The sequence below is a fragment of the Rhinoderma darwinii genome, chromosome 1 (genome assembly GCF_050947455.1).
Source record: "Rhinoderma darwinii isolate aRhiDar2 chromosome 1, aRhiDar2.hap1, whole genome shotgun sequence".
Classification (NCBI taxonomy): Eukaryota; Metazoa; Chordata; class Amphibia; order Anura; family Rhinodermatidae; genus Rhinoderma; species Rhinoderma darwinii.
The window spans coordinates 477494949-477520461 of NC_134687.1; the positions used below are offsets into that span (position 1 = coordinate 477494949).

General features: G+C 41.9%; 1 protein-coding gene across 1 annotated transcript in view; it reads right to left on the minus strand.

Moving 5' to 3' along the window:
- HIP1R (huntingtin interacting protein 1 related) overlaps positions 1 to 25513 on the minus strand; it is a 158020-nt gene that overhangs the window by 85023 nt on the left and 47484 nt on the right. The window contains exons 7-11 of the mRNA XM_075834101.1: positions 11817 to 11878; positions 10604 to 10744; positions 10321 to 10378; positions 7141 to 7216; positions 6698 to 6841 (exon numbers count right to left, since the gene is read on the minus strand). Of these exons, the coding sequence (XP_075690216.1) occupies positions 6698 to 6841; positions 7141 to 7216; positions 10321 to 10378; positions 10604 to 10744; positions 11817 to 11878 (481 nt within the window). The remainder of the gene's footprint in view (positions 1 to 6697; positions 6842 to 7140; positions 7217 to 10320; positions 10379 to 10603; positions 10745 to 11816; positions 11879 to 25513) is intronic.

Consider the following 25513-nt stretch of genomic DNA (forward strand, 5'->3'; position numbering starts at 1 on the left):
TGTTTGCTCGCAATAGTCGCTTCGGCGACGACAATCAGCGGTGAAGCCACCAGCCCTGCACACGGAAACATACCCGGTGGTGCCTGTATGGACAGGTACCTCCACAGAAGCGCGCAGAAGCCAGCCATGGAAGATTCAGCCGCGGCTGTGGTAAAAGGAGGTAAGATGGCGGCGCTTCCCGCCACTGCGACCCTGCTATACACACAGGAAGATGAGCTGCAACACCATCAGTCCCAGCTTTCAAGCACAAACACATAATGTCCTCTCATCTTGCAGCCATTGATTATGTAGCCCTGGCCCGTGAAGTAGCCAAACAGATAGCGCCAGAGCTGCAAAAGGCGCTGGAAAAAACGGTGCAAGATTCCCTAAACCGCGTGCATGCGGAGCTGGCAAGTCACTACCAGAGCCGATGAGTTAGAACAGCGTATGACGCTGCTGGAGGATGAAAATGAGCGTCTGCAATCCAAACTTAAAGGGGTGCTGTCTGTTACTACGCAGTTGGGGGACAAGGTGGAGCATCTGGAAAACCGCTCCAGGAGGAGCAACCTGTGACTGGTGGGGCTGAAGGAAGCGGTGATATCTTCTGATTTACAGCGACTATGTGAGAGGACATTGCCAGCAGCTTTAGGTCTTCCCCGTCCCTGCCGGGTGGAGAGGGCGCACAGAGTGGGGCCGGACCCCAGAAACCTCCCAGCAACAGATGACCACAGTTCGCTTCGTCCCAGACAAGTAATCTTTAAGCTGTTGGATTACAATGACAAGGTGGCACTCATGAAAGCATTCCGCAGCAGATCGCGTCCTTTGGAAATAATGGGCATGAAAGTGCTACTTTTGAGGATTTCTCTGCGGAGGTTGCAAAACGAAGGCGGGCTTTCAGCAAGATCTGCACCGCGCTGTTCCAAGCGAAAATACGCTTTAACCTGCAGTACCCAACCATCTTACGGGTGTTTCAAGAGAACGGGCGGAACAAGGTTTTCACCACGCCACAGGAAGCGGAGGACGCACTTACAGAGCTTTGCAGGCACAGACTCCAGCAAGAGGAGCGTCACAGTCCAGCACATAGTCCAAATCGCAAGTCAAGAGAAGCCAAACGGAATAGACTAGATATGGAGCGAACTTGGGCAGAAGCCTTAATGCCCACACCAGGAAGATCCCGGGGGGGTCGAGCCGGAAATGGAGGGGACTCTCCGAAGCCGCAGAGGCGAACGCGGGACCGCACTCGATCTACGTCTCCTGATTGACGGACGAAGTCCTTTTCAGCACCATTTTATTTAAGCTGATGTGATGATGATTTTGTGGACGCTGTAGACCAATTGCAGATTCCGACAGGCTACAGATAAGTTTGCAGATAATTTGAAAGTTTTGAGGGCGATATTTGGCGGTCTTATACGGCACTCTGTACCGGTCAACAGCTGACCCAATGTTATAATGTTACAATGTTGAAATGTATGCATTTTGGTATTTCCCTGCATTTTCGCTACAGGAGATTAGTGAGGGAGTTAGATCAGGTTCTGAGATTTTTCCTTGTGGGCGGGATCGACCGGGAATGATACATTGCCTCCCCTACGCAAGGGATTAGTTATATCTGCCACAGATGGCATAATGGGGGAAGTTGCGGTAGGAGATCTGGGAAAAGGAGGCAGGGAAACCTAGAGGCGAAATAAGATTTATGTGGATATGTGAGGATATAATCCAAACGGACTCTAGGCTGTTAAACCGACGGTATGAGAATGTATAAATGTGTGCACAGGCGACAAAGGGGTAATGAGGTGGTAAGGGCAGGTGCTGCTTCCTCATTGAAGGAGACATATATGCAGGTCTGGGGGGGAGGGGGAGGGAGGGGCGTGTTTTGACACAACAGAAAAAAGTGGTCAACTACACCAGTGGGTATTAAGGGGCTGATAACCCTTGCCGTAGGTGATTTTATGATTTTGTTAGATAAGGGCCGGATGGCCTTGAAATGGAGTTCGGTTCTGGTTTATAAGCCGGGTTTTGGTTATGTTATTAATGTTTATACATGGCTCTTGGAAAAAGGCGGATCTGACTCCCCGAATCTATCACGACTTTTAGGCATTTTAGCTCATCTTATGCACGGCCCAATAACATGAAAATAGTCTCTTGGAACGTTAAAAGGCAGAGATCCCCACAGAAACTGACCAAACTTTTGCGACACATGAAACGATTGCGCCCAGATGTGGCCCTATTACAGGAAACTCACCTTACCGAGCCAGAGTTTAAGTATTTGCAAAAATTCTGGGTGGGTCAGGTTTTTGGCTCGTCGGCAAGGGAGGGTAAGGCGGGAGCTATAATTTTGGTACATAAAAATTTTGCGTTTACGCTGGTGTCCCAGGAGCGGGATGACGAGGGCCGTTGGATCCATCTAGTGATGGAGCATGCAGGGGAAACTATCAGTATTCATAATGTGTATGGCCCAAATACGTTAACACAGGTTTTTTTGGTCATTTGGAAACCCAACTCCAGCAGGATCGCACTAGGTTTTTGATTCTAGGGGGAGACCTTAACACTGTAAGGACTTCAAGGGAAGATAGGAGCGCAGGGACTAGTTCGCAGAGAAATAGAGATAGGATCTTGCCCGACTTTTTAAGACACACGGCCCTAATAGATGCGTGGAGGAGTCTACACCCAGATGCGCGGGAATATACACATTTCTCCCATGTTCATCAGTCATGGTCGCGTATTGATTACTTGCTAGTTAATGACGCATTATCGCGACGATTACGTGAAGCGGCGATTGAAGATCTAGTTATTTCGGACCATGCCCCGGTTACCATTACCTTGGCCGACACAGTAGCTAGAGGAACGGATTTTATTTGGAGGTTCCCCGCCTTTCTGGCAAAGGATGAGGGCTTTATACAGAAGCTTAAGGGGTGGTGGATGGAATTTGATGGGGATAATGTAGCGCATCGCTCGGAACCGTCATTGTATTGGCGTACAGCCAAAGTGGTAATAAGGGGGAAAGTTATGCAATTTATGTCTAATCTTAAACGCAAGACGACCGAAGGATACAAGGCAGCGAGCGACAGATTACGGTGTGCATACACAGCATTTCTACACTCTCCATCACCGCCATTGGGGGAGAAATGGAGGGAAGCCAAGCGACAGTTTGATCAGTGGTTAGACAAAAGAGAGAGTATTTACCGGTCCCAATTTGATGCCGATCTAATGCGTTTCGGCAATAAAGCGGGCAAATTATTAGCGCGATTAGCGAAGGGGAGGTATGCACCGTCACACATTTCAACACTTAGCGAATCTAATGGAACTCCTACCTCAGACCCAAAAAAAATCAACACCATATTAAGTAAATACTACCAAGCCCTTTACTCAGAAACACCCATAGATCTCCAAAAAGGGAGGGCATTTTTGGAGAAGGTGAAGCTGCCAGGGCTCACTCAGGAGCAGAACGGTCACTTGAGCGCAGAGATTACATTAGAGGAAGTTCGGAGCACCATTAAGACCTTATCTAACGGAAAGGCCCGTTCAGCTATATATGGCCCATTTAGCTATATATGGCTTTAATATTTTGCCTTCACAATCCTTCCCTGACCGCATTACGTGTTGTCCCAAATGCAATACACCTCTGACGAATTTATGGCATGGAGTGTGGGGGTGCGTACATACGAAACGATTTTGGGGGATGGTACAAAAATATATTGAGGATCATTGGAAAGCGAACCTCCCAATGACGCCTCAAGCGCTACTATTCCATCAGGCGCGGCCGCCGGAGGAAGAGGGTGCTCGAGGAGTGAGATCACCTCCAGTGCTGGTGCACACGATTTTACTGGTAGCCTTGAGATGCCTGCTGAGTAAATGGTTGGAGGCAGACATGCCGGGGTTAGAACTGATTGTGTCACGGCTGAAACAGTTATTGGTTCTTGAGAGGGTGGAGGTGGAAAGGCGGAAGGAAACGGGAACCAAGAAGCTATTTGATAAGTGGCAAATATTCATAGAATCGCAATGTACAGCAGCCGAAATAGCGGAAATTGTTAAGCCTTTCCAGCACACAAAGTGGTACTGCACACAGCTATTGGCAGGCACTTTAGGGGGGTTGCAACTTTGAACTAGTTGGGGGATAAATGATAAGTAGACACTCATTGATGACCTAGGTCGTGTCGGGGTTGGGGGAAGTCATGTTTTCGGTCCATTTGAAGATCGACACTTATGCCATGTTTATATGTTATGTTATGTTGAATTTAATTCAAAGTTAATTCAATGACAGTTGAGTGCTGCGCACTCATGATGTAACTTTTACGTGAAATGTTTGTAAGAAAATGTGAAAACTGACAATAAAAAAGATATTTAAAAAAAAACAAAACAAAGATTCTGGCATTGTTTTTCATGTTTTGTTTTTTTTTACAGCGTTCACCGTGTGGGATAAATTACATAGTTTTGTAGTTTGGGTCGTTACGGACGCGGCGATACCAATTATGTATAGTTTTTTATAATTTTTACGGTTTTCCCCATAATAAAAGACTTACTATGGGAAAAAAGTCAGTTTAGCTTTATTTTTATTTGAAACGTGTGTGTTTTTATTGTTTTACCACATTTTTATTAACTTTTTTGACTTGTCCCACTAGGGGACTTAAGGGCCTGATGCACCGATCGCTACTCTAATACACTGCACTACATACGTGGTGCAGTGTATTAGCGCTGTCAGTTATTCACTGACAGCAAGCCTATTAGGACACGCCGCAGGCGGGTCGTCATCGGCTCCCGTACAAGGCAGACTCGGACGCCATTTTCTGGCGTCCGATTGCCACAGCAACCCAGCGATTACGTCACTGGGTTGCCGGTCGGGTGAAAACCTATCAGATGCTGTGCAATATTGAGCGTAGCATCTGAGAGGTTAATCTGCCGGATCGGAGAATAGCTCCGGTCCTGGCAGTTACAGGATGGTGCCAGCTGTATAATATAGCTGTCACCCCGCGGTGATGGTGCCGGCTCTGCTTCCGAACCCGCACCATCACCGCGACGTAACTGTACTGCGCTTTGCGGGAACACCTTCCCGGCAGCGCCGTATATATACGGCGAATGTCGGGAAGGGGTTAAAATTTAGGGTCTCTAAAACACAACCTCTTTAGGACACTTTGCTAACTTTTTTTTTTATACCTAAACAGGTTTTTTTTTTTTGTTTTTTTTTATTTAAAGAGGCTGTGTCACCAGATTATAAATGCCCTATCTCCTACATAATCTGATCGGCGCTGGAATGTAGATAACAGCAGTGGTTTTTATTTAGAAAAACGATCATTTTTGAGCAAGTTATGAGCAATTTTAGATTTAGTTTCTTAATGCCCAACTGGACGTGTTTTTACTTTTGACCAAGTGGGTGTTGTAAAGAAGTGTATGAGGCTGACCAATCAGTGACCAATCAGTGACATACACTTCTCATTGTTTCAGCCCAGCATGATCCACAGCACAGTGAGATTGTGCAGTGAAAGAAGCTGGGCTGGAACAATGAGAAGTGTATGTCACTGATTGGTCACTGATTGGTCAGCCTCATACACTTCTTTACAACACCCACTTGGTCAAAAGTAAAAACACGCCCAGTTGGGCATTAAGAAACTAAATCTAAAATTGCTCATAACTTGCTCAAAAATGATCGTTTTTCAAAATAAAAACCACTGCTGTTATCTACATTCCAGCGCCGATCAGATTATGTAGGAGATAGGGCACTTATAATCTGGTGACAAAGCCTCTTTAAACGCATACTTAAAGCGTACATTACTTGTCATGTCAGAATAAGCTGTCGCGTGTATGTATATGAGGAACAACACTATTTCTGGCCACTATATGACTTGTACATGGCCTTTCTTCCTCTGAAGGCTCGATCTCAAAATCTCAGCTCTCTGAGCTAGGGGGTGGAGCCTAATACCTATCATCACGACTTCTATACATTGCACAATAGAAAATAAGAGTCCTGCTCGATTAAAGATAGAATATATATATATATATATATATATATATATATATCCTGCAGCAGCATGGAGGAGATTATACAGCCGCATTGATCAGTGCAGCTGAGAATCCAGCACTGGGATGATATATAAATCTTACCAGCAGACAGAGTCTTCTCTCTGCTCCTGCTTCCCCCTCCATAGACTCGTAAAGGCAGCATCTGTATCTCTTTCTATGCTCCTGCTTCGTCTCCAAACTCCCCCTCCATAGGCTTGTATGGGTAGAGTGTCTGCGTTTCCCTCTCTGCTTTCTCCTCCTGCCCTCCCCTCCCTATGAACTTCTATGGGCAGGCTGTGAAGAGATACACTCCCACTTCCTGCAGTCCATGTCCTCTGCTCTGTAACTGAAGACAGATTTTGCTTAACAGAGTGGACAGCAGATTACAGGAAGGCAGACACGTAGCGGCAGTAACTTCACACAGAATTTGCATGGATAAGACAAAAATTTTTAACAGTAAGTAAACTGCAAAGTTGATCTATATCAGGTATACTATTAGATTAGCATAAATTGTTTGAAAAGTTGGAAAGAGACATTACGGAAAGTGATATTGCAAAAACAGAATATGTTGATATCTGCAGTGTTTAACTGAACGTTTGCATGGTAATAAACCCATAAAGGGTGTGCCCAAAAGTGTTGACATTGTTGCGCATTTACCATGGTTTTCCAAAAACAGCAACAAAACCGTGTGGAACTACATAACCGCACATAATACAATGTTATTCACCTGCTGCTCCACTGGCTGGGCATGGTTAATTTCAATTAGAGACTCGGCTTGCTGCTCCTCTTCTTCTGGAGTCTCGTTTGCCATGACCACTACAGGTTTAACATGCTCATCCAAGGCCGATGCTCTTAAAAAGTTGGGTGGATTCTGTAAATATGCAGACAAGTAAAAATGTTATTTATATGTAGAGAGAAAAGGAATTGAGTTTCTATACTAATAGGAGAGGCTACTCATATGTAGTGATAGACATTTCACTTGCAGTCATGGTATAAAATAAGGAATCTGCTAAAAGCCGTTACATATTGGATAAAGTTTTAGTTCAGATCCAATGCTCCTAATCTCCATGTCTGCCAATAATATGCACCAAATGCTATAAGTGACAACATATATTTGAAAAGGCTCAAAGGGGTCATTGAGGCTGAAGCGTGAATATACAGCATACTTACATCAGGAAGACGGGGGATCTGAATAAGCCGCTTGAAGTACAGCATGTCAGATGCACGTTTGAAGAAATTTTTAAGGCTGGAAAAAAATACAAAAAAAAAATAATTTAATAAATCACAGTGAAACACCATTTATTGAAATGTATATATCCTTATAAAATCCTGACTGTGACCTTGTCAGTAAAATAGCATAGGTGTACCATGAACCAGGTAACAATGAACAATTATGAACTGCAATTAAGTTTAAATTTGCAACAAATATCGTCTTTAATGCTGGGAACACATACACATACTGTCTGATCAGATGGTTTTCTTAATGACAGACCTCCTCCTGGGACAAGTATTGTGTTAATGCTCGCAACCAAAGCTACCCAATAATAGCAGCAAGAAACAGCAAGTCTCAGAGTGGCTGTCTTGTGTTACACCATTACTTCTATTAAAGGAAAGCGATATGTTACAATAACTATCACACATTCATTTTTCTTTTTAAAAAGTGACTTACTACTTACAAAATAAAGAATCAAACAAAACCCTTTACTACCAAAATGCACCTTGCCTCGGTGTCAATGCGTCACAACTACACAAAACAGCCCTTAGACTTCCAACGATCAATCAAAACATGTAGACTAAAATTGTCTGTTCTAATCTACAGCTTAATTTCAGTGCTGTCAATGAACTCCATTCACCACAGTATAAGGCAAATTCGTAATGTGCCTCCCTGTTAATGTCAGCTTGGCACAGCATTTAGACATAGCTGGGGGAAATCTCTCTAATATTTTCAGAGGTCCAGCATCCTCCTTGCCTGAAGTGTGATCAGGCTGAAAATGCAGGTTGAACTGAAAAGTGTAAGACAGAATACCACAACAATGTACAATACAATGCAAGAGAATTGGGTTTACAAAAAAATAAATAAAATAAATAAATAAAAGAAGGAACCCACGACATGCTCTAAAAACCTTGCAGTAGTGCCGCATGTTTTAAATGAGAAATAGAAGTGAAAGGGCAGGGCTAATGGAGGGGATGAGCACTGAGTGACAGGCAGAGAGAACAGTGAGGGACTGAGCTATTGTAGGGGACTCCTAAAGAGTCACATGTGCAGCGAGAAGAGAAGCAGGAGGGGTATTGGGTGACATCACGGCCATGACATGAGTTTAGCAGCTGCAGCTAAGCCAATATGGAAGCCATTGATAGCAGAGAGACATCTATCTCCTGTCACAGGATTAGGTGGAAGCACTACTCTGATGCTAAATGGGCGCCACATAGGACTGCACCCATTGACTGCCCACAAGGATGTATGAGGATTCTTCGCAGGAGATACGCTTTAACCCCTTCCCACATTTGACGTATCCATACGCCAAAGTTGGGTAGGGGGAAGTATGTAACGGGCTCACGGAGTGAACCCGCTCCACACGATGCCGGTGACGGCTGTACATTACAGCCGACACTTCAGAGTAACGAGCGGCTCGTTTAACTCGTTAAATGCTGCGGTCAATACCGACCGTAGCATTTAAATCGTTAGAGGGGGTCGCCCCCACTCTTTCTAACAACTCATCGCGCCCCACGCAACGTAATCGAGGGGGGGGCCATGGCTGCTACGGCTGCCTGGGGGCCTAATGAAGGCCCCCAGGTCCACCATCTTTGTGCATCTATTAAGCCCTCCGGCAGGGCTTAATAGATGCCTGTCAGAATCACAATATCGTGCAAGCGATCTAACGATCGCTGGTTGAAGTCCCCTAGTGGGACGAATAAAAAAAAAAAGTTAAATTTTTTTTTTATGTAATTTGTATTTTTTTTTTACACATTAAAAGTTCAAAAACAAACCCTTTTCCCATTTTCCCCCTAGAGCATAGTAAAAACAAGCAGTGAATGCCGTATAAAAAAAATTGTAAACGCCAGACTCGCTATTTTTCACCTCATCTCCTACAAAAAATGAACTAAAAAGTGATCAAAACGTCGCATGTACACCAAAATGGTATCATTAAAAATTACAGCTTATCCCGCAAAAAATAAACCCTCATACCACTTAATCGATGAAAAAATAAAAAAGTTGTGGTTCCTGGAATTTGGCGACATAAAATAAACTTTTTACACTTAGGTTTTTTACTTGTAAAAGTAGTAAAATATAGAAAAAACTATATATATATATATATATATATATATATATATATATATATATATATTTGGTATCGCCGTAATCGTATTGACCCATAGAATAAAAGGTAACGTGGTTTTAATTGCACAGTGAATTCCGTAAAAACGACGCGCAAACAAACAATGGAGGAAATCGCAGTTTTTTTCCTTTTCTACCCCACAAATAATTTTTTCCCCGTTTCCTACTACATTATATGGCACAATAAATGGTGCTACGAAAAACTACAACTCGTCCTGCAAAAAAAATCATGCCCTCATAGGACTATATCGACAGAAAAATAAAGTTATGACTTTTGGAAGGTGGGGAGGAAAAAATTAAAATCTGAAAAAGGGCTGCGGCGGGAGGGGTTCAAAGGCTATGTAAACCTTTGAAAGGTATTACATTTTTTTTTTTAAATAAAAATGGCAGTGTATTTGGTGCAACTGTCCAATTAGTTTTTATTAAAGATTTTTACTTTTTGAGATACAGCTGCTCTGTATCCTGTATACAGAGCAGCTGCATCTGTCGCTGAATTCTGCACCTGTTACGTCCGCAGGACTGACTGGTTCACTGACACTCAGTATCCACCACATCCAAGTTCATAACTTAGATGCGATAGATTACAGGTGGCTCCTGTGTGTCAGAAAGGCAGGACCCGTTAACACTGAACCCGCAAGTCCCGCGGACCTGACTGATTCAGGTCTTCTCGAACGATACAACTGCTCTGTATACAGGATACAAATCAAAGTGAAAATAATTTTTAATAAAAACTAATTTGAAAGTTGCACCAAACATACGGACATTTTTATTTTAAAAGTATTTTTTTTTTTCTTCAAAAAAAGAAATAGCCTTTAAACTAGCGAACCAATACAAATACTGACAGAGCAGCTGAATAAAGAAAATAAAAACATTCTCTGATTTAAGACTGAAATTTGTGTTTCGGGAGAGGGTTACATTATAAACTGTAAATCCTGCCTTATATATATATATATATACACACACATCAGCAAATTACAGCGTTTATCAAGGGTGTGTGGGAATGCAAGTATCACCTGTGGAACTGTTCATGAAATCGGTCTCTATGTCCTTGTAGTGTATCAGGAGGCAGACCTAAAACAAAATACACAGCGATTTTATGTAAGCATTTAGTGAAATTATTCTTTCACGTGGAAGGTTTCAGTAGTCCTCTATTTTCCGAATCTAAATCTTCTGCCGTGGCTAAACAAAATGGATTGGTTTACCAACATCAAACGGTAAAAAAGATTACTAAAATACACCAAACATATTGACGAAAAAAAAAGTAGAACAAAGTGTAAAAAATTAAAACAAACTTACAAGAATGTAGTTTAAACATCAACTTCACAGTGTAGTGATAAAGATGACTGCAGTCCTGAATGACCTGAATGAGAGGCGCAAGTTTACACTGTCCAGCAGACATCTGAGACACGGCGATGGCACTGTTAAGCTGCCTGGTAACTAAACATTAAAACCATAGTTACTTCATTTAGTGCTGAAAAAAGTCAATGTTCTACATAAAAGTAACCGTGCTGGTTCTTTGCCAATAAGAAAAAAAAACAACTTATTAATGCATGGTGTTTTGCTGCCGTGCAGTATTGCATGCAAAAAAAAAATCTCAAAAGATTCATGTGACAAGAGATTGTTTTCTCCCAATGAAGTAAAAATGGCAATACATGGCCAAGAAAACCTAGAAACAATGTATTTTCACAAACAGCGTGAGTTTGTTTTTTTTTGTTTTTTTTACAATTTTCTAATTTTATCTACATGTAAACCATAAACTATAGTTTAAAGAATTAACATACATTTTAATTGCATGTGATCTAAGCTTTGAAATTATAAAAAGGACAAAAATGAAACTGTAAAAGGCGCCCAAACACATGAGTTGACAGTTGGCTGAACTTGCAGATTTTGGTGGGACCGGCCAACCATGTAATGTGTATGGTAGTGCCAGACCCTTTGTTACCGCAGGAGATAAGCCACTGCCACAGGTGTCAACAGCTATCTTAAGTGTATGGGCAGCTTAAAGGGGTTCTCCACTTTAGGACAATGATTGCTTGTTAGAAGGGTCCCTTGTCAATAAGGTAATCAGTGTCCCCCTGCAGGAACCCCCAGTGATCAGCTGTAATCTAAGGGGAAATCTGGCAGTAAGTTTTCCCTGCAGCGCCACCAGAGCGGAAATTAAGCATTACACAGTGACCATTCAGATCAATCACTTTTTCTGTGTAATGCAGGACAGGTCCTCCAGAGCAAGAGACTTTTTGTAACTGCTACTCCCTAATAGGGCATATGAAGTGTGTTTTCTATAGTGGACAACCTCTTTAAGTCATTTTATATAGTTCAAATTTGTAAACTAAGATTCCCGGGGGGAAAAAAAACAATACAAAAAAACAACTGGATACGTTTAATTTGTATAACCCAGCAGTGATGAATAACTAAATAGAACCTCAAATCTCTGATCACCGTTTTTTTTGCCATAATCAAGGATATGGTAAATTCTGACTAGTCTTGCAGGCCTTTGTGCATTACTTACCAGTCTCTGCGAGCTTCAGTTCAAAGTCCATATAATCAAACATTTCCACTGTTAGCTGGAATCTAACACACAGGAACAGATTAAAAACACGTCCCAAATGACACTTTAGCAATTTATATTGTCCAGAGATCTGTGTAAACATGTATATAATATAGTACACACCCTACATGTTATGCTACTACATTAGTCCACTAAACTGAAAATGAGTGAGAATATAAAAATATATATGTACACACACACACACATACGACTGCTGTGGAAACTAATCAAACGCTTACTCTAACATTAAAGAGGCTCTGTGACCACATTATAAGTGGCCTATCTTCTACATAATGTGATCGGCGCTGTAATGTAGATTACAGCAGTGTTTTTTATTTCGAAAAACTATACATTTTGACGGAGTTATCACCGATTTTAGATTTATGCTAATGACTTTCTTAATGCCCAACTGGGCGTGTTTTTACTTTGACCAAGTGGGTGTTGGAGAGAAGTGTATGACGCTGACCAACCAGCGTCATACACTTCTCCCCATTAATTTACTCAGCACATAATGATCTTGCTAGATCATGATGTGCAGTCACATACTCACACATTAACGTTACTGAAGTGTCTTGAGAGTTAATAGACATCAACCCCAGCCAGGACGCGATGTCTATTCACAATCCCGACACTTCGGTAACGTCTGTGTGGGACCCTTTGAGGAGATACAACCTGGTACTGAGTATACAGTGTCTCCCCTTTCAATGACTAAATATAATCTCTCGCTGAGTATAGAGAGCCACATAGTGACCTATGGTGTGTATACTTTGAACTCTGCTTGCCTCAATTCTGTGGTACACGCTTGTAACCTGGCATATATGCCATCTGGATACCTACATTGCCTGCTACACTGGCCTGACTGCTCATACTTTATTGCAATAGCTGAATGCTTGTGACACTGCTGCCAGCTAGTGGTCATTCTAACCTTGCTCGTTACACCATTTTCTTCTCTACAAATTGAAACTCCCGATAAGATGTTGCTGCCACAACCCTAAAATGTAGGAGACGACCCATCTGACCTAATCTAGCAATTCCATCTCTCTCCCTGTCTTGATAATGGACAAATTTCTTCATAGACACGCTCAGCCTCCACGTCTTACTAGGCAATCCCAAGGGACCAACCCTAAAACAGAAGCAATGACAAGGGGAAAAAAAAAAAAATCGGTAAAGACAAACAGGGGCCTAGACCTCCTCAGACTCCGTCTGCATCACTATCTTTCTCACTCACTGGAGGTTCTCCAGACCGGAGACATCACTCCACCAAATCTATCTCCGGCTGACAGTCCTATGTCCTCTCCGCTTGTGGATCATCATGCCACTGTAGTGGCAGAGGAGGTATCTCGCTTGATGATGCCTTTGAAAAGAGAATGGATCTGATCCATGCCTCCATTAACTCAGCACTAGTGCAGATCACCACAAACACATAAAAAATAGCAGACCTGGAGAACCGCGTGCTGGCATGCGAAACTACAATGTCTAATCTGGATAACTCGGTAGCTCAACACCAGAACGCGGAAATCATTCTGAAAATTAAGCTGGAGGACCTGGAAAATCGGGACAGGCGGAACAATCTGCGCTTTGTTGGGATTCCAGAAAGTGTTGTGGGCGACGATCTCCTGCAACTTCTCACAGCAGACCTCCCTTCTGCCCTCCAACTAGATCTTCCACCGGACCCATTCAGCATTGAGTGGGCTCATAGAATTGGCCCCCCGCGGGGAGAGAGAGAGTAAACCTCGCCCAGTTATAGCAAAATACCTTAACTGGGCAATCAAGGAACGTGTCCTAAGGGCTTATAGACCGGCCAAGAACTTGCAGGTTAGTGGATCTAAACTCCTTATTTTCTAGGACTTCTCCTCAGCAGTCTCCTTGAAAAGAAAGGCGTTCACGCTTATATGCCGTCATCTACATGAGAAGGGAATACGTTTCCAACTTCTGTACCCAGCAAGGCTCAAGGTGACTGACAATGGCCGAACCGACATCTACGAGGATCCTGGAACAGCTCGACTTCAATTCCTTAGAGATGTCCCTGCCTGACCTGTCAAAATGTTGTGAAAATTTTGGGACTCTTCTACCTTATGTTCTTCAGTGCCTTACCACATGTTGCGTATTTGCACTGTAGCGCTGCTATGGTTTTCTTTTCATATGCATTGCATTACTAATTTTTATTGCTATGTGATGCACATATTGTTCACTTTATTCAACTCTGGTATTACTCTACCCGCTTCTTCCCTGGACACATGTTATGCTCCTAGGTCTCTACATCGTGGGATCTACTGATTGCTGGGACAGTGGATCCCGAACTTGTAATTCATTGTACTCCTACTTTGAGATCGCCCCTACAGGTATAGGATGAGTACCCTTTATAGCACTATAGACACACCTGTCGTCGTGCCTTCCACACTTCGAATGGTCAGTTGGAACGTTGCCGGATTAAACACTGTAGTCAAACGTAAAAAGGTAGTAACACACCTAAAGCGTCTGTGACCCCATGTAATTTTTTTATTTTTTTTACAGGAGACACACTGGCGTGAGGGTGATGGGGGTTCCTTGAGGGCCCCATGGGTGGGTGACTGTTACACAGCCTCATACACTTCTAAATCTAGGGGGGGTCGCAACTTTTTCACAAATCTTTGGACCTGACTGTTCACGATACATACTCAGACCCAGGTGGACATTTCCTGTACATCGAGGTTACCACTAACAGGCACAGATATAGCCTTGTTAACATATACGCAACTGTGTACCCCAATGCGGACTTTTACTCCTCTCTTTTCTACTTCAGAGGCCTCGAGAATTGACTATTTTCTTGTAGCCTTTTTCCGTCACTCACCTCAGTGGACCTGACACCCATATGTATATCGGATCATGCTCCAATATGCATGGAATTTACCAAGGGCACTCCAACATCATATAGTCGTAACTGGCGATATCCTTCCTATCTATTGGCCTCTGAGGATTTCCGCAAATATCTGACTGTCCACTGGTCTCATTACGTAGACGACAATATTGCCCACCTAGATGATATGGACCTTTTTTGGTCTGCGTCCAAGGCGGTTATGAGAGGACACATCTCTTATGTTCATTTTAAACGAAGGGAAGATTGTAAAAAAGCTTCATACCTTAAATACGGACCTTATCAAGGCTCATAAATTACTGGTAGACTCCCGTACTCCTGAGACCAAAACCGCCTGAGACCAAAACCGCATATTTAGCAACTAAATCCCTACTGGAGACTTACATACAGGGCCAGGCTAGATAGGGTGTGGATATGACCAACAGATATTTTAGATGGGGTAATCGTGTCGGCTCCCTGCTGGCAAAAATTCACAGACCTAAGCACTCGAATCACAACATTGTGAAACTAGTAGATCCCTTGTCCCACTCTGAGATTTTAGACTCGGACCTCGTCTGACGGGAGTTAGTGAAATATTTTGCGGACTTCTATCGAACAACAACATATGATCAGGAGGAAACTAAGTCATTCCTGTCCAAGCTTCATCTGCCCAAACTAACCGAAGAAAATAGAACAGTTTTAAATAATGATATCGCGGAGGTTGCTTCAGCAATCTCTAAGCTTCCCAATAATAAAACGCCGGGTCCGGACGGCCTATCGGCTGAATATTACAAACTTTTGCCAGATATTGTATCGGCATTGACTAGGACTTTACAAGCCATATTTAGCAGGGAGATTGACATGCCTAACCTCCATGAGTCTAGGACCATATTGCCTCCCAACTTTTAAGGAGCATTTTGAAAAATTGGTTGGACTCCAGCGTGCCGACACTAGAACAACTAATTTAGCAATTAAAGGTTTGTCTGTACTCAGATAGGATTGACAGTAACACACAAAGAACAAAAAACAGCGGGCTTTTTCAAACTATGGAAGCCATTTCTAATGCAATCGTCTGACTCGGACATTGGGGATGCGGTGGCAGGATTTCAACATACTAAATGGTATTTTACAGATCTTAAAGGGACTTTAGGCAAGCTGAAGGTCGTAATGCCAAGAAGTTAGTTGGAGATATGTAGCTCAAATATGTGAAATGTGATAAGGTATAGGATTATCGAACAACCTGTAGAATGTCTGCCAAAGTTGTAGTATTAACTGTTTACAGTTCTTATTAGGTTTGCATTATTGCGAATAGACAGGGAGGAATGATTCTTGGAAATAACGTACGGATTAATTGTAACTACTTGACAAACTGCAACTGTTACTTTCTGTACGATTGTGTACTTTTATCAAAGTATGGGAAATGTCATACTTTGTTTTTGTAAAAAGTTCAATAAAAGGTATAAAAAAAAAAAAAAAAAAAGGCCATACCGGTGGGCCAGTTTTTGAGGGTGAGGCGTATCTGCTCTAGTGACAGTGCTTTTGAGCGTCAAGCATTTGACATGACAGCAAGGTTTAAAAAGCGAGGCTATAGCCAGAGAGACATCCGAAGGGGTTATTTAAAGAGGCTCTGTCACCAGATTTTGCAACCCCTATCTGCTATTGCAGCAGATCGGTGCTGCAATGTAGATTACAGTAACGTTTTTATTTTTAAAAAACGAGCATTTTTGGCCAAGTTATGACCATTTTTGTAGTTCTGCAAATGAGGCTTGCAAAAGTCCAACTGGGCGTGTATTATGTGCGTACATCGGGGCGTTTTTAATACTTTTACTAGCTGGGCGTTCTGATGAGAAGTATCATCCACTTCTCTTCAGAACGCCCAGCTTCTGCCAGATCACGCTGTGACGTCACTCACAGGTCCTGCATCGTGTCAGACGAGCGAGGACTCATCGGCACCAGAGGCTACAGTTGATTCTGCAGCAGCACCAGCGTTTGCAGGTAAGTAGCTACATCGACTTACCTGCTAACGCCGATGCTGCTGCAGAATCAACTGTAGCCTCTGGTGCAGATGTGTCCTCGCTCGTCTGACACGATGCAGGACCTGTGAGTGACGTCACAGCGTGATCTCTCGAGAACACGGCTGTGTCTGCACTGCCAGAAGCTGGGCGTTCTGAAGAGAAGTGGATGATACTTCTCTTCAGAACGCCCAGCTAGTAAAAGTATTAAAAACGCCCCGATGTACGCACCTAATACACGCCCACTTGGACTTTTACTTTTAAACACACCCACTTGGACTTTTGCAAGCCTCATTTGCATAACTACAAAAATGGTCATAACTTGGCCAAAAATGCTCGTTTTTTAAAAATAAAAACGTTACTGTAATCTACATTGCAGCGCCTATCTGCTGCAATAGCAGATAGGGGTTGCAAAATCTGGTGACAGAGCCTCTTTAAGAGCGAAGGATTCAATCCATGATGGACTTTTGGTGAGTAAGCCCAAAAAGAAAAATATGGACCAAAATGTTAGATTTATCACCACATTTAATCCCCAATGGATAGAGATCCGTGATATTCTACAAAAACATTGGCGGGTCTTACTCACTGATCGTGATCTTAGCAGGGGTTTTGCCCTGTTACCTCTCCATCACATGGAGAAGGTCCAAGAATTTGAGGGATCTTTTAACATCTAGCCACTACGTTCCTAGTGCCCCTCAAAACCCATTTGGTAGTCAAGGCCCCCCTTGGGGATCCTTTAATTGTGGTAACTGTTCTGCTTGTAAACACATCACACGTGCCTTTAATTTTTACAGTTCCGACAGAGGTAAGGATCACAAGATTGTATATAATATGACTTGCAAAACAGAAGCTGTGGTTTATTTTGCCACTTGCCCTTGTGCCATCATTTACGTTGGTATGACTAGTAGACCCTTAAAGGTACGTGTGTTAGAACAGGTCAATAAAATAAAATCTGCTGCCAATGTAAAGGAGATTGAAAAACTTCAACCCATTGCCCGACATTTTCGTGAACAGCATTCCTGTAACCCTAGGGATTTTGAGGTGCGTGGAATAGATAGAATCTCCTTGGGTTGGAGAGGAGGGGGGGACGTATGTTTGGCATTGATGAGAAAGGAAATTAAATGGATCACCTTACTCAACACAGTGGCACCATCTGGTTTGAATGAGGCCACTAGTTTCAAGCCCTTTTTGTAATCTACAACTTTGCGTGAATTTCATTCTTCTAGGGTTTTTTTTCTTGTTTTTTATTCATTTTTTATTTGATAAAGTATCTATTTAAATCAATGGGACTGTCTTTATGAGAATTATATCTGATTCGAGAACAAGAATGCTGCTGCAAACAAGCTGGTTTACAATCGAAGGACTGGATCCAACTACCTTGATTCAGCACATAATGTACTTTTCTGTATATGTACTTTTTGTATATTTATTGCTACAGTGTGATATTTTATGGATTGGCATATATTCTTATGTCATGTTTTGCTTGTTGTAATTCTTGAATTGTGATGTAGCTCGTTACTTTAAATGTTGCGGTTCCTCTTTTTTCTTGGGGGATATCTTGACAGATTATGTTCTATATCTTTTTTTGTCTATACTGTGGCATATATAGTGGAGAACCACAAAGCTAAAATAACTAAAAACTACAACAGCATTTAAGTTGACCCTTTGATGTCTGTTTGATAATGCAATGCTTTTTTTGCATGCCTTATTGCCCTTGATTTTTATTTTTGGGCATATAGTGACATACGATCCTAGTTTCTAGTTTTTTGGTTGGCTGCTACATTTTCTGACCATGCTCATTATTTTGAGTACTGCTGTGTGTCTTTTTTTAGGGGATACTTCTTACATCTTGCTATTATAGTCTTGTTCTCCCTCTACTTATGAGGGTCTATTGAGTACATTATTCAGATCAATGTACCCATTTTTAAAAATACATGTATGTTTTATTTATACATATATCATTTTTCTGTTGATATTGTAGCATTTGTAATTTATGACATCTAGTGATATAGATCATACATCATTATTATTCACTTAGCGTATACTGCTTTATGCGGTTATTTCACATATGCACTTTATTTTAACTGGTTCCCGACCGCTGGCTGTGTTTTTACGGCCAGCAGTCCGGGTCCTTAAAACCCGCGCCATAGACTTTTTACGGCGCAGGTTTTAACTTGCTGCCCGCGCGATCGGGCAGCTGAATGTCGGGTTTCCTCAGTGACCCTGAGGAGAGGATAGTAGCAGCTTTCGCTGCTTCGGTCTTCTCCGATCTCTTTTACACAGCGCTCAATGAACGCGGTGTATAGGAATAGAGGCAGCGGCCGCGCCGCTGTCTCTATTGGTCCCGGTGATCATGTGACTGGTCAAATGATCGCCGGGTGCCGTTAGGGACAGACTGCTGCTTGGTCTTACCAGACCCAGCACAGCCCTATTAGTGACAATAGTCACTATGAGAGGGCTGATTACTTAGACCATAGTAATAAAAAAATAAAAGTAAAGTAAAAGCAAAAAAAAATAAAAAAATAAATACACATAAAATACCCACCCCAAAAAAAACGTTTCCCCCCCTCTCCCTGTCAATCATTGTCGTAACGCTAGCCCGGACCCAATTACCCCAATATAGACATGTAATATATTAAAATTTACGGTAGACAATGACGATCACAAATAAAATGGCTATTTTAGGATAATACTATGTTATTACCAAAAAAAAAAAAAAGCTGAAAAGTAAAAACAGCTTATTTTTTTATTATTATTTTCAAACTATAAGAATAAAAATTCTAAAATAGCAAAAAGGAGGTGTATGAAAATGATAAAAAAAAAAACCTGCATTGTCTACGGGAATAAAAAAAAACAAAAAACGCTAAAATCACGTCGCTAGCCCAACAAATAAAAAAAAGTTATAGCCGTTTAACTAACGAATTTGCTTGTTTAAGTGTATTTATATATTTTTGTATACATAGATGTATGCTTTATATACTTTTTATGCATTTATCATGCATATAGATTTTATTTCTATACTTTCACTATATATTTTCCACGTTTGTGTGTATATATATATATATATATATAATCTCTATAACTTTTTGGGTGTATCACTTCATATTTATTTAAATATATATTTTTACCACGATTCAATTCTGAGTATTTTGCACGTTTTTGTGTCACCTATTTATATTTCATTGTTTGTGCACTTTATTTCACTTCTTAATTACTCACTGTTATTTATATATTTTTTATTCCTTCACTTCACGTTATATTACTTTTATGTGTGTGTGTGTGTATATATATATATATATATATATATATATATATATATATACACACACATACAAACATACATACACACACACAAAAATACATCAGAATCAGATTTTTTGATACTTCAAACATAAATATGTCCATCATTATTGCTCATGTCTCTTAGGGTACTACAGTCTGCTCATATTCGCCATATTCCATTTCATTTCCATTTTAGGGTAGTTTCCATTAACACATCGTTCTTTTCATCCTGGTTGTCTTGGCTGTGATGTGTGCACAGATGCTCGATCGCGCACGCGCTGTTGTACCCACATCCGGAAGTGCCGCTTACCGTCGGCGTCGTCATGGTGACTCATGTTTCAGGTCACCATGCAGCACCTTGTCATCCGGACGTGCGGCGCGTCCTGTGATGAGTGTCTCGGCGGGTGTGACTAGCGCCGATTTGCGCTCACCACAGGTGAGCATAACCATTTATCTCTATTTAAACCCCTGGTATTTTACTGTATGTAGCCTCCTGACTAAGCTGGTCTGTAGGGCGAAACGCGATGTCTAGGCGTTTAATCATCCATTTCCTTAGGTTGCCGGTTCCGCTCTCCATTATGTCTCAAGGTATGTGCTTACCGTCATTTTCTTATTATTGATCATTTCTTACAACTATTTTACTCATCACTCTGGCCCTTTGTGCCTACATCTTATGTCAGGATTTCTCACGTTAACTTTTGTATACCACAAATGTAATTAGGTAGCACTTTATGTTAAATGCGGGCATAGTAATTCTATGCACACGCTTCTATGCACACGAGTGGTTCCCGGCCACCAACGGTTGGTTGACTCGGTTTGCCTATGGTCTCACATCTGACCTCACTGTCTGTGTCTCCGTATATGTTCCATCCTTTTTATTCCGTAGTATGTCGTGTATTATATTCAATAAATATTTTCTACTTTTGCATATTTTTCTAGGGGCTGTGTTCCCTTGTGGTTCGCGTTTAGGTTGTCTACTTGTATAAAAGGGACCCCTGTTTACGCCATTGGTTTGGTTTGATGTTTTTGTAGGTTGTCCATATTGCTTCCCAAAACTGACAGGGACCCAACCCTCCTTTCCTCATACCGCCTGATTTGCCTTTTAAACCAAGACTATAAGCTCCTAATAAAGATTCTGGCCGACCGCCTCAAAACCATGCTTGGACCGATCATTGCCCCGACCCAACTGGGTTTCTTAAGGAATAGACATTCTACCAATTGTATCCGCCAGGCAGCGGCAGCCACGGTGTCTGCACTAGACTCCTCCTCCCCAGTGAACATGCTGCTGGGACTGGACGCGGAAAAGGCGTTTCACTCTGTATCATGACCATTTCTCACAGCGGTGTTGCAGTCCCAGACCTTCAGGGACCGCTTTCTAACATTCCGCTCATGCTCACAGGCCTGCTCTGCCACATCCCTTACCATCAATGGGCTTAACACCTCCTATCACAATTTTCAGGGGTACACACCAGGGATGCCCTCTCTCCCCGCTACTATTTAACTTGTCCCTAGATCCATTTTTGTCATCTACAGTCCCTAGCATGTTTTCAAGGTATACAAATTGGAGAGTCTCAAATTAAATTATTGTCATTTGCAGACAATATATTGTTGTGCATATCTAATCCTGCTTCTACTCTCCAACCGATTCTCCAGGATCTCTCATTTTATGGTTCCGTCAGGCTTCAAAATCAATCTACAAAAATCTGAAGCCCTAGTTCTTAAGGGTCCCTCCAGGCCACTGTGGTCCTCGAAGTATGCATTTAAATGGAACTCTGATTGCATCCCCTATTTGGGGGTGCACATCACGAGACAACTATCCCGTCTATATAAACAAAACCTACATCCCTTTATTGCATGCTTGGAATCCCAACTCATGGCTTGGAGGCACTTAACTTTATCCTTTTTAGGTAGGGCTAATCTATTAAAAATTGTTATATTCCCTAAATTGTTATATTTACTACAATCCTTGCCTATATACTTGACAAGTGAACACTAGGCGGCTGAACGCTCTCTTTCGTGGCTACATTTGGAACCAGAAGAGACCAAGAGTGAGCCTATGCATAATGCAGCAACATCGTGAACATGGTGGGATTAACTTTCCACAGATTCACTTATACAATATGGCAGCTCAACTACGAGTGATTGGAGATTGAATAACTGGTAGCTCCTGCTTTACTGATTCTACATTAGACTAACAGTTTTCAAGACCTGCTTCCTTAACGTGCCTCCTACACTCTCCTTACTCGGCTCTGTCATCTGATCAACGAGCTAACCCCCTAGTTATGTCCTCCTGGAAGACCTGGACCAAGGTCAGGCAACACTTAGGTTTAAACCCTAGATTCTCCCTACTCCTTCCTTGGATCAATAGCTTTGACTTCCAAGCCGCCAATCCCCATGCGGTCTTTCGTGGATGGGCTTGGAGGGGGTTGACCTGCATTAACCAAATAATTAACATGCTCACTCATCGCCCCTACTCATTTAATTAACTATGTATACAATATGATTTTCTGGGACAACACCCATTTTATTACATGCAGGCCTGTAGCTATGCTCATAAGGTCATTCGGCACTTAAAACAAAGACTGGGATGACTTCTTCTGTCACTTAACTCCATCTCATCAATGCCACAAAAGTCTGATCACTACCTATGATAACACTTTAAGACAACCACTGGACTACACTAAATCGAGATCAGGCATATCTTACTGGGTTGACCACTTAGATCAAATAACTCATGATGACATCCTGTCATCTGTAACTATGGCTGCCAAATAACTCCCATCAGCTATGTACTGGGAAATGTCCTTTAAAATAGCGGATAGGGCTTACGTCTCCCCTTACAGGGGCTTTCTCATGGGTAACTCCTCTGATCATTCATGTTTGAAGTGTGGAGCACCGCACGCAGAATTATTACATTGTCTCTGGTTATGCCCAACTATTGTTGACTTTTGGCGAAAAGTACAATATTTTGTGTCAAACACCCTGTCTATACAATGCCCCTGCACCCAGAAGTGGGGTCTATTTGGGATACTGCCACCTTCCATGACCCATCTCCCCCCCCAAAAAAATAAATCAAAATAATTATTGTATTATGTCTCTGTGGCTGCTAGGAAGGCGATCCTCCAGGTTTGGATAAATAATGCACCCCCCTCACATCGCATTTTCCAAGAAAAAATATCTTATCTTTTCAGAATGGATTGGGTGGAAACCTCTCTTCGAAAAGAGCACAAAACGGAAACCGTTTTTATGTTATGGGAGAACTTTATACCTCTCTTACCACTTCATATAAAACAAAAACGAATTGCATGCTTTGGCTCCACAACTTGGTATCTGGAACATCAGCTGTCTGGTGTGACACAAATCATAATAGGATTCCTTAATATCCGTACTACGTCACGGCGACAATGGAGGATACACGTGTCCATCCTCTTTCCCCTTCCCCCTCTATCCTTCTCTTTCCCCTTTCTTTATGGTTTATTTAGTGTGGTTTATGTCCTATGACTTGACACTTTTTCAATTGGTCTTTGGGGTAAAATCTCTACTTCTGTCATCACTTTATCCAGGACCATTTGAAGTATTTTATACTGTTTGTACATTATACAATATGCAAAAAATGGTATAAGTGCTCAGAGATGCTATTGTCATGGGACATCTTGTTGATTCTTTTTCTTTGCACCGTTTGCAAAAATAAAAAATACATAAATTTAAAAAAAAGTCAAAACACGCCCAGTTGGGCATTAAGATATTCATTAGCATAAATTTAAAATAGGTCATAACTCCGTCAAAATTGATTGTTTTTCTAAATAAAACACTGCTGTAATCTACATTACAGCGTCGATCACATTATGTAGAAGATAGGGCACTTATAATGTGGTCACAGAGCCTCTTTAAATGTCTAAGGCAACAACGGAAATTTAGTACAGTAAAAGACTTGCTTAAAAAGTTTTACAATTAGTCTCTATTTTTTTTTTTTTTTTTATAAAATGAGCACCAAATCCTGTGACTCTCCAGCTGTAGCAAAACTACATCCTTCAACATTTGAGAGTTAGTTTTTTTTTTTTTTAAAAGGTTTTCTTTATTAACTTTTTCTCAAAATACAAATGTACAAAAGCGCAAAATTGCGTACAAAAACATACATAACATACTGACCAACCGCACTAGTTGGCAATGACAATCCTCATCTAGAAAAACACAATTACAGTGCAAAAGCCCACATGAAAACTTAACGGATTACAGGTGCATATAAGTGTATTATGAAGAAAATAGGATCAACATTTGACCGCTATTATTACCAAAAACAGACAACCAGTCACACGTCACTCACTCCTACCTATCAGACAACAGTGTCCGAAATCTCCATCCATCTAGCCCATATCTTCCCGAATTTGTCAGGACACCCTCTGCTAATGTATAATTTCTGATATAGTGGTATATACTTATTTACCAGTTGTAACCAATGTTCTATACTAGGACACACCGTGGCCTTCCATTCCATAATTATAACCTTCCGTGCACAGAACAAAACAAATCGGAAAAAGATTTTGTCATAATAGCCTTGTACTAACTCATTCATAATGCCCAAGAGGCACACCTGAGGGGAGAGAACCCTGGGAAACTCAAAGTTGTCATGCAGAAACTCTACAACCCTTGACCAAAATAGTGAAATCCTAGGGCAGGACCAGACACAGTGGAGGTACGTGCCAATATCCGACTGACACCTAAAACAGCTGTCCGACCCGGAGGCCCCAATTCTCTGAAGTCTAACCGGAGTATAGTAAATTCTGTGTAGAAACCGTGATTGTATCAAAAAATCTCGAGCACTAACTACGGAATCAAAAAAGGAAAGCTCCACCTCCCTCCACTCCTCCTCCGACAGATCAGGGATATCTCTCTTCCACCCCAGGTACGCCCTATCAAATGGAAGTTTTACAGAGGACAGCAACAGGGCATACGTCTGAGTGAGGGTCTTAGGAAGGTCTGGGGTGCCGAGTCGGTCCTCCAATCCGGAAAACCCCAAAGCTGGCATAACAGAACCAAACTGAGCCAAGCAGGCATGTCTCAACTGGCGATAATGATAAAAAAAAAACTCTCTCGAGACCCCAAATCTCTCCTCTAGCTCAGAAAAGGAGACAAACTCGCTGTCCACAGAGTATATTTGGCCTAAAAATCGAACCCCTATCCCAGCCCAGATCATCGCTCCCGGCAGGGACACCAGGTGAGGCAGCCATGGATTATTCCATAACGGAGTCCTGGGGGAAACAAAAGAATCCGTAGTATCTTTTAGTAAGAGTTGTGCCTTCTTGCAGGCAGTCGCAATAGTTTTTAACGGTAAGGGCGCCTGACACGAAGTTTTAAACCTATATAAGAGGTTGGTAAGACTCTCATAGGAAGTCATGAGTGCTCCAGCCAGCGCCGTGGCCGCATTACTTAAGTCAATGTCAATCCACCAGTGAGCCAGTACCAGCTGCGAAGTCAGATAATATAAGTAAAGGTTGGGCGCCGCCATCCCCCCCACACTCCTTGGGGCCTGC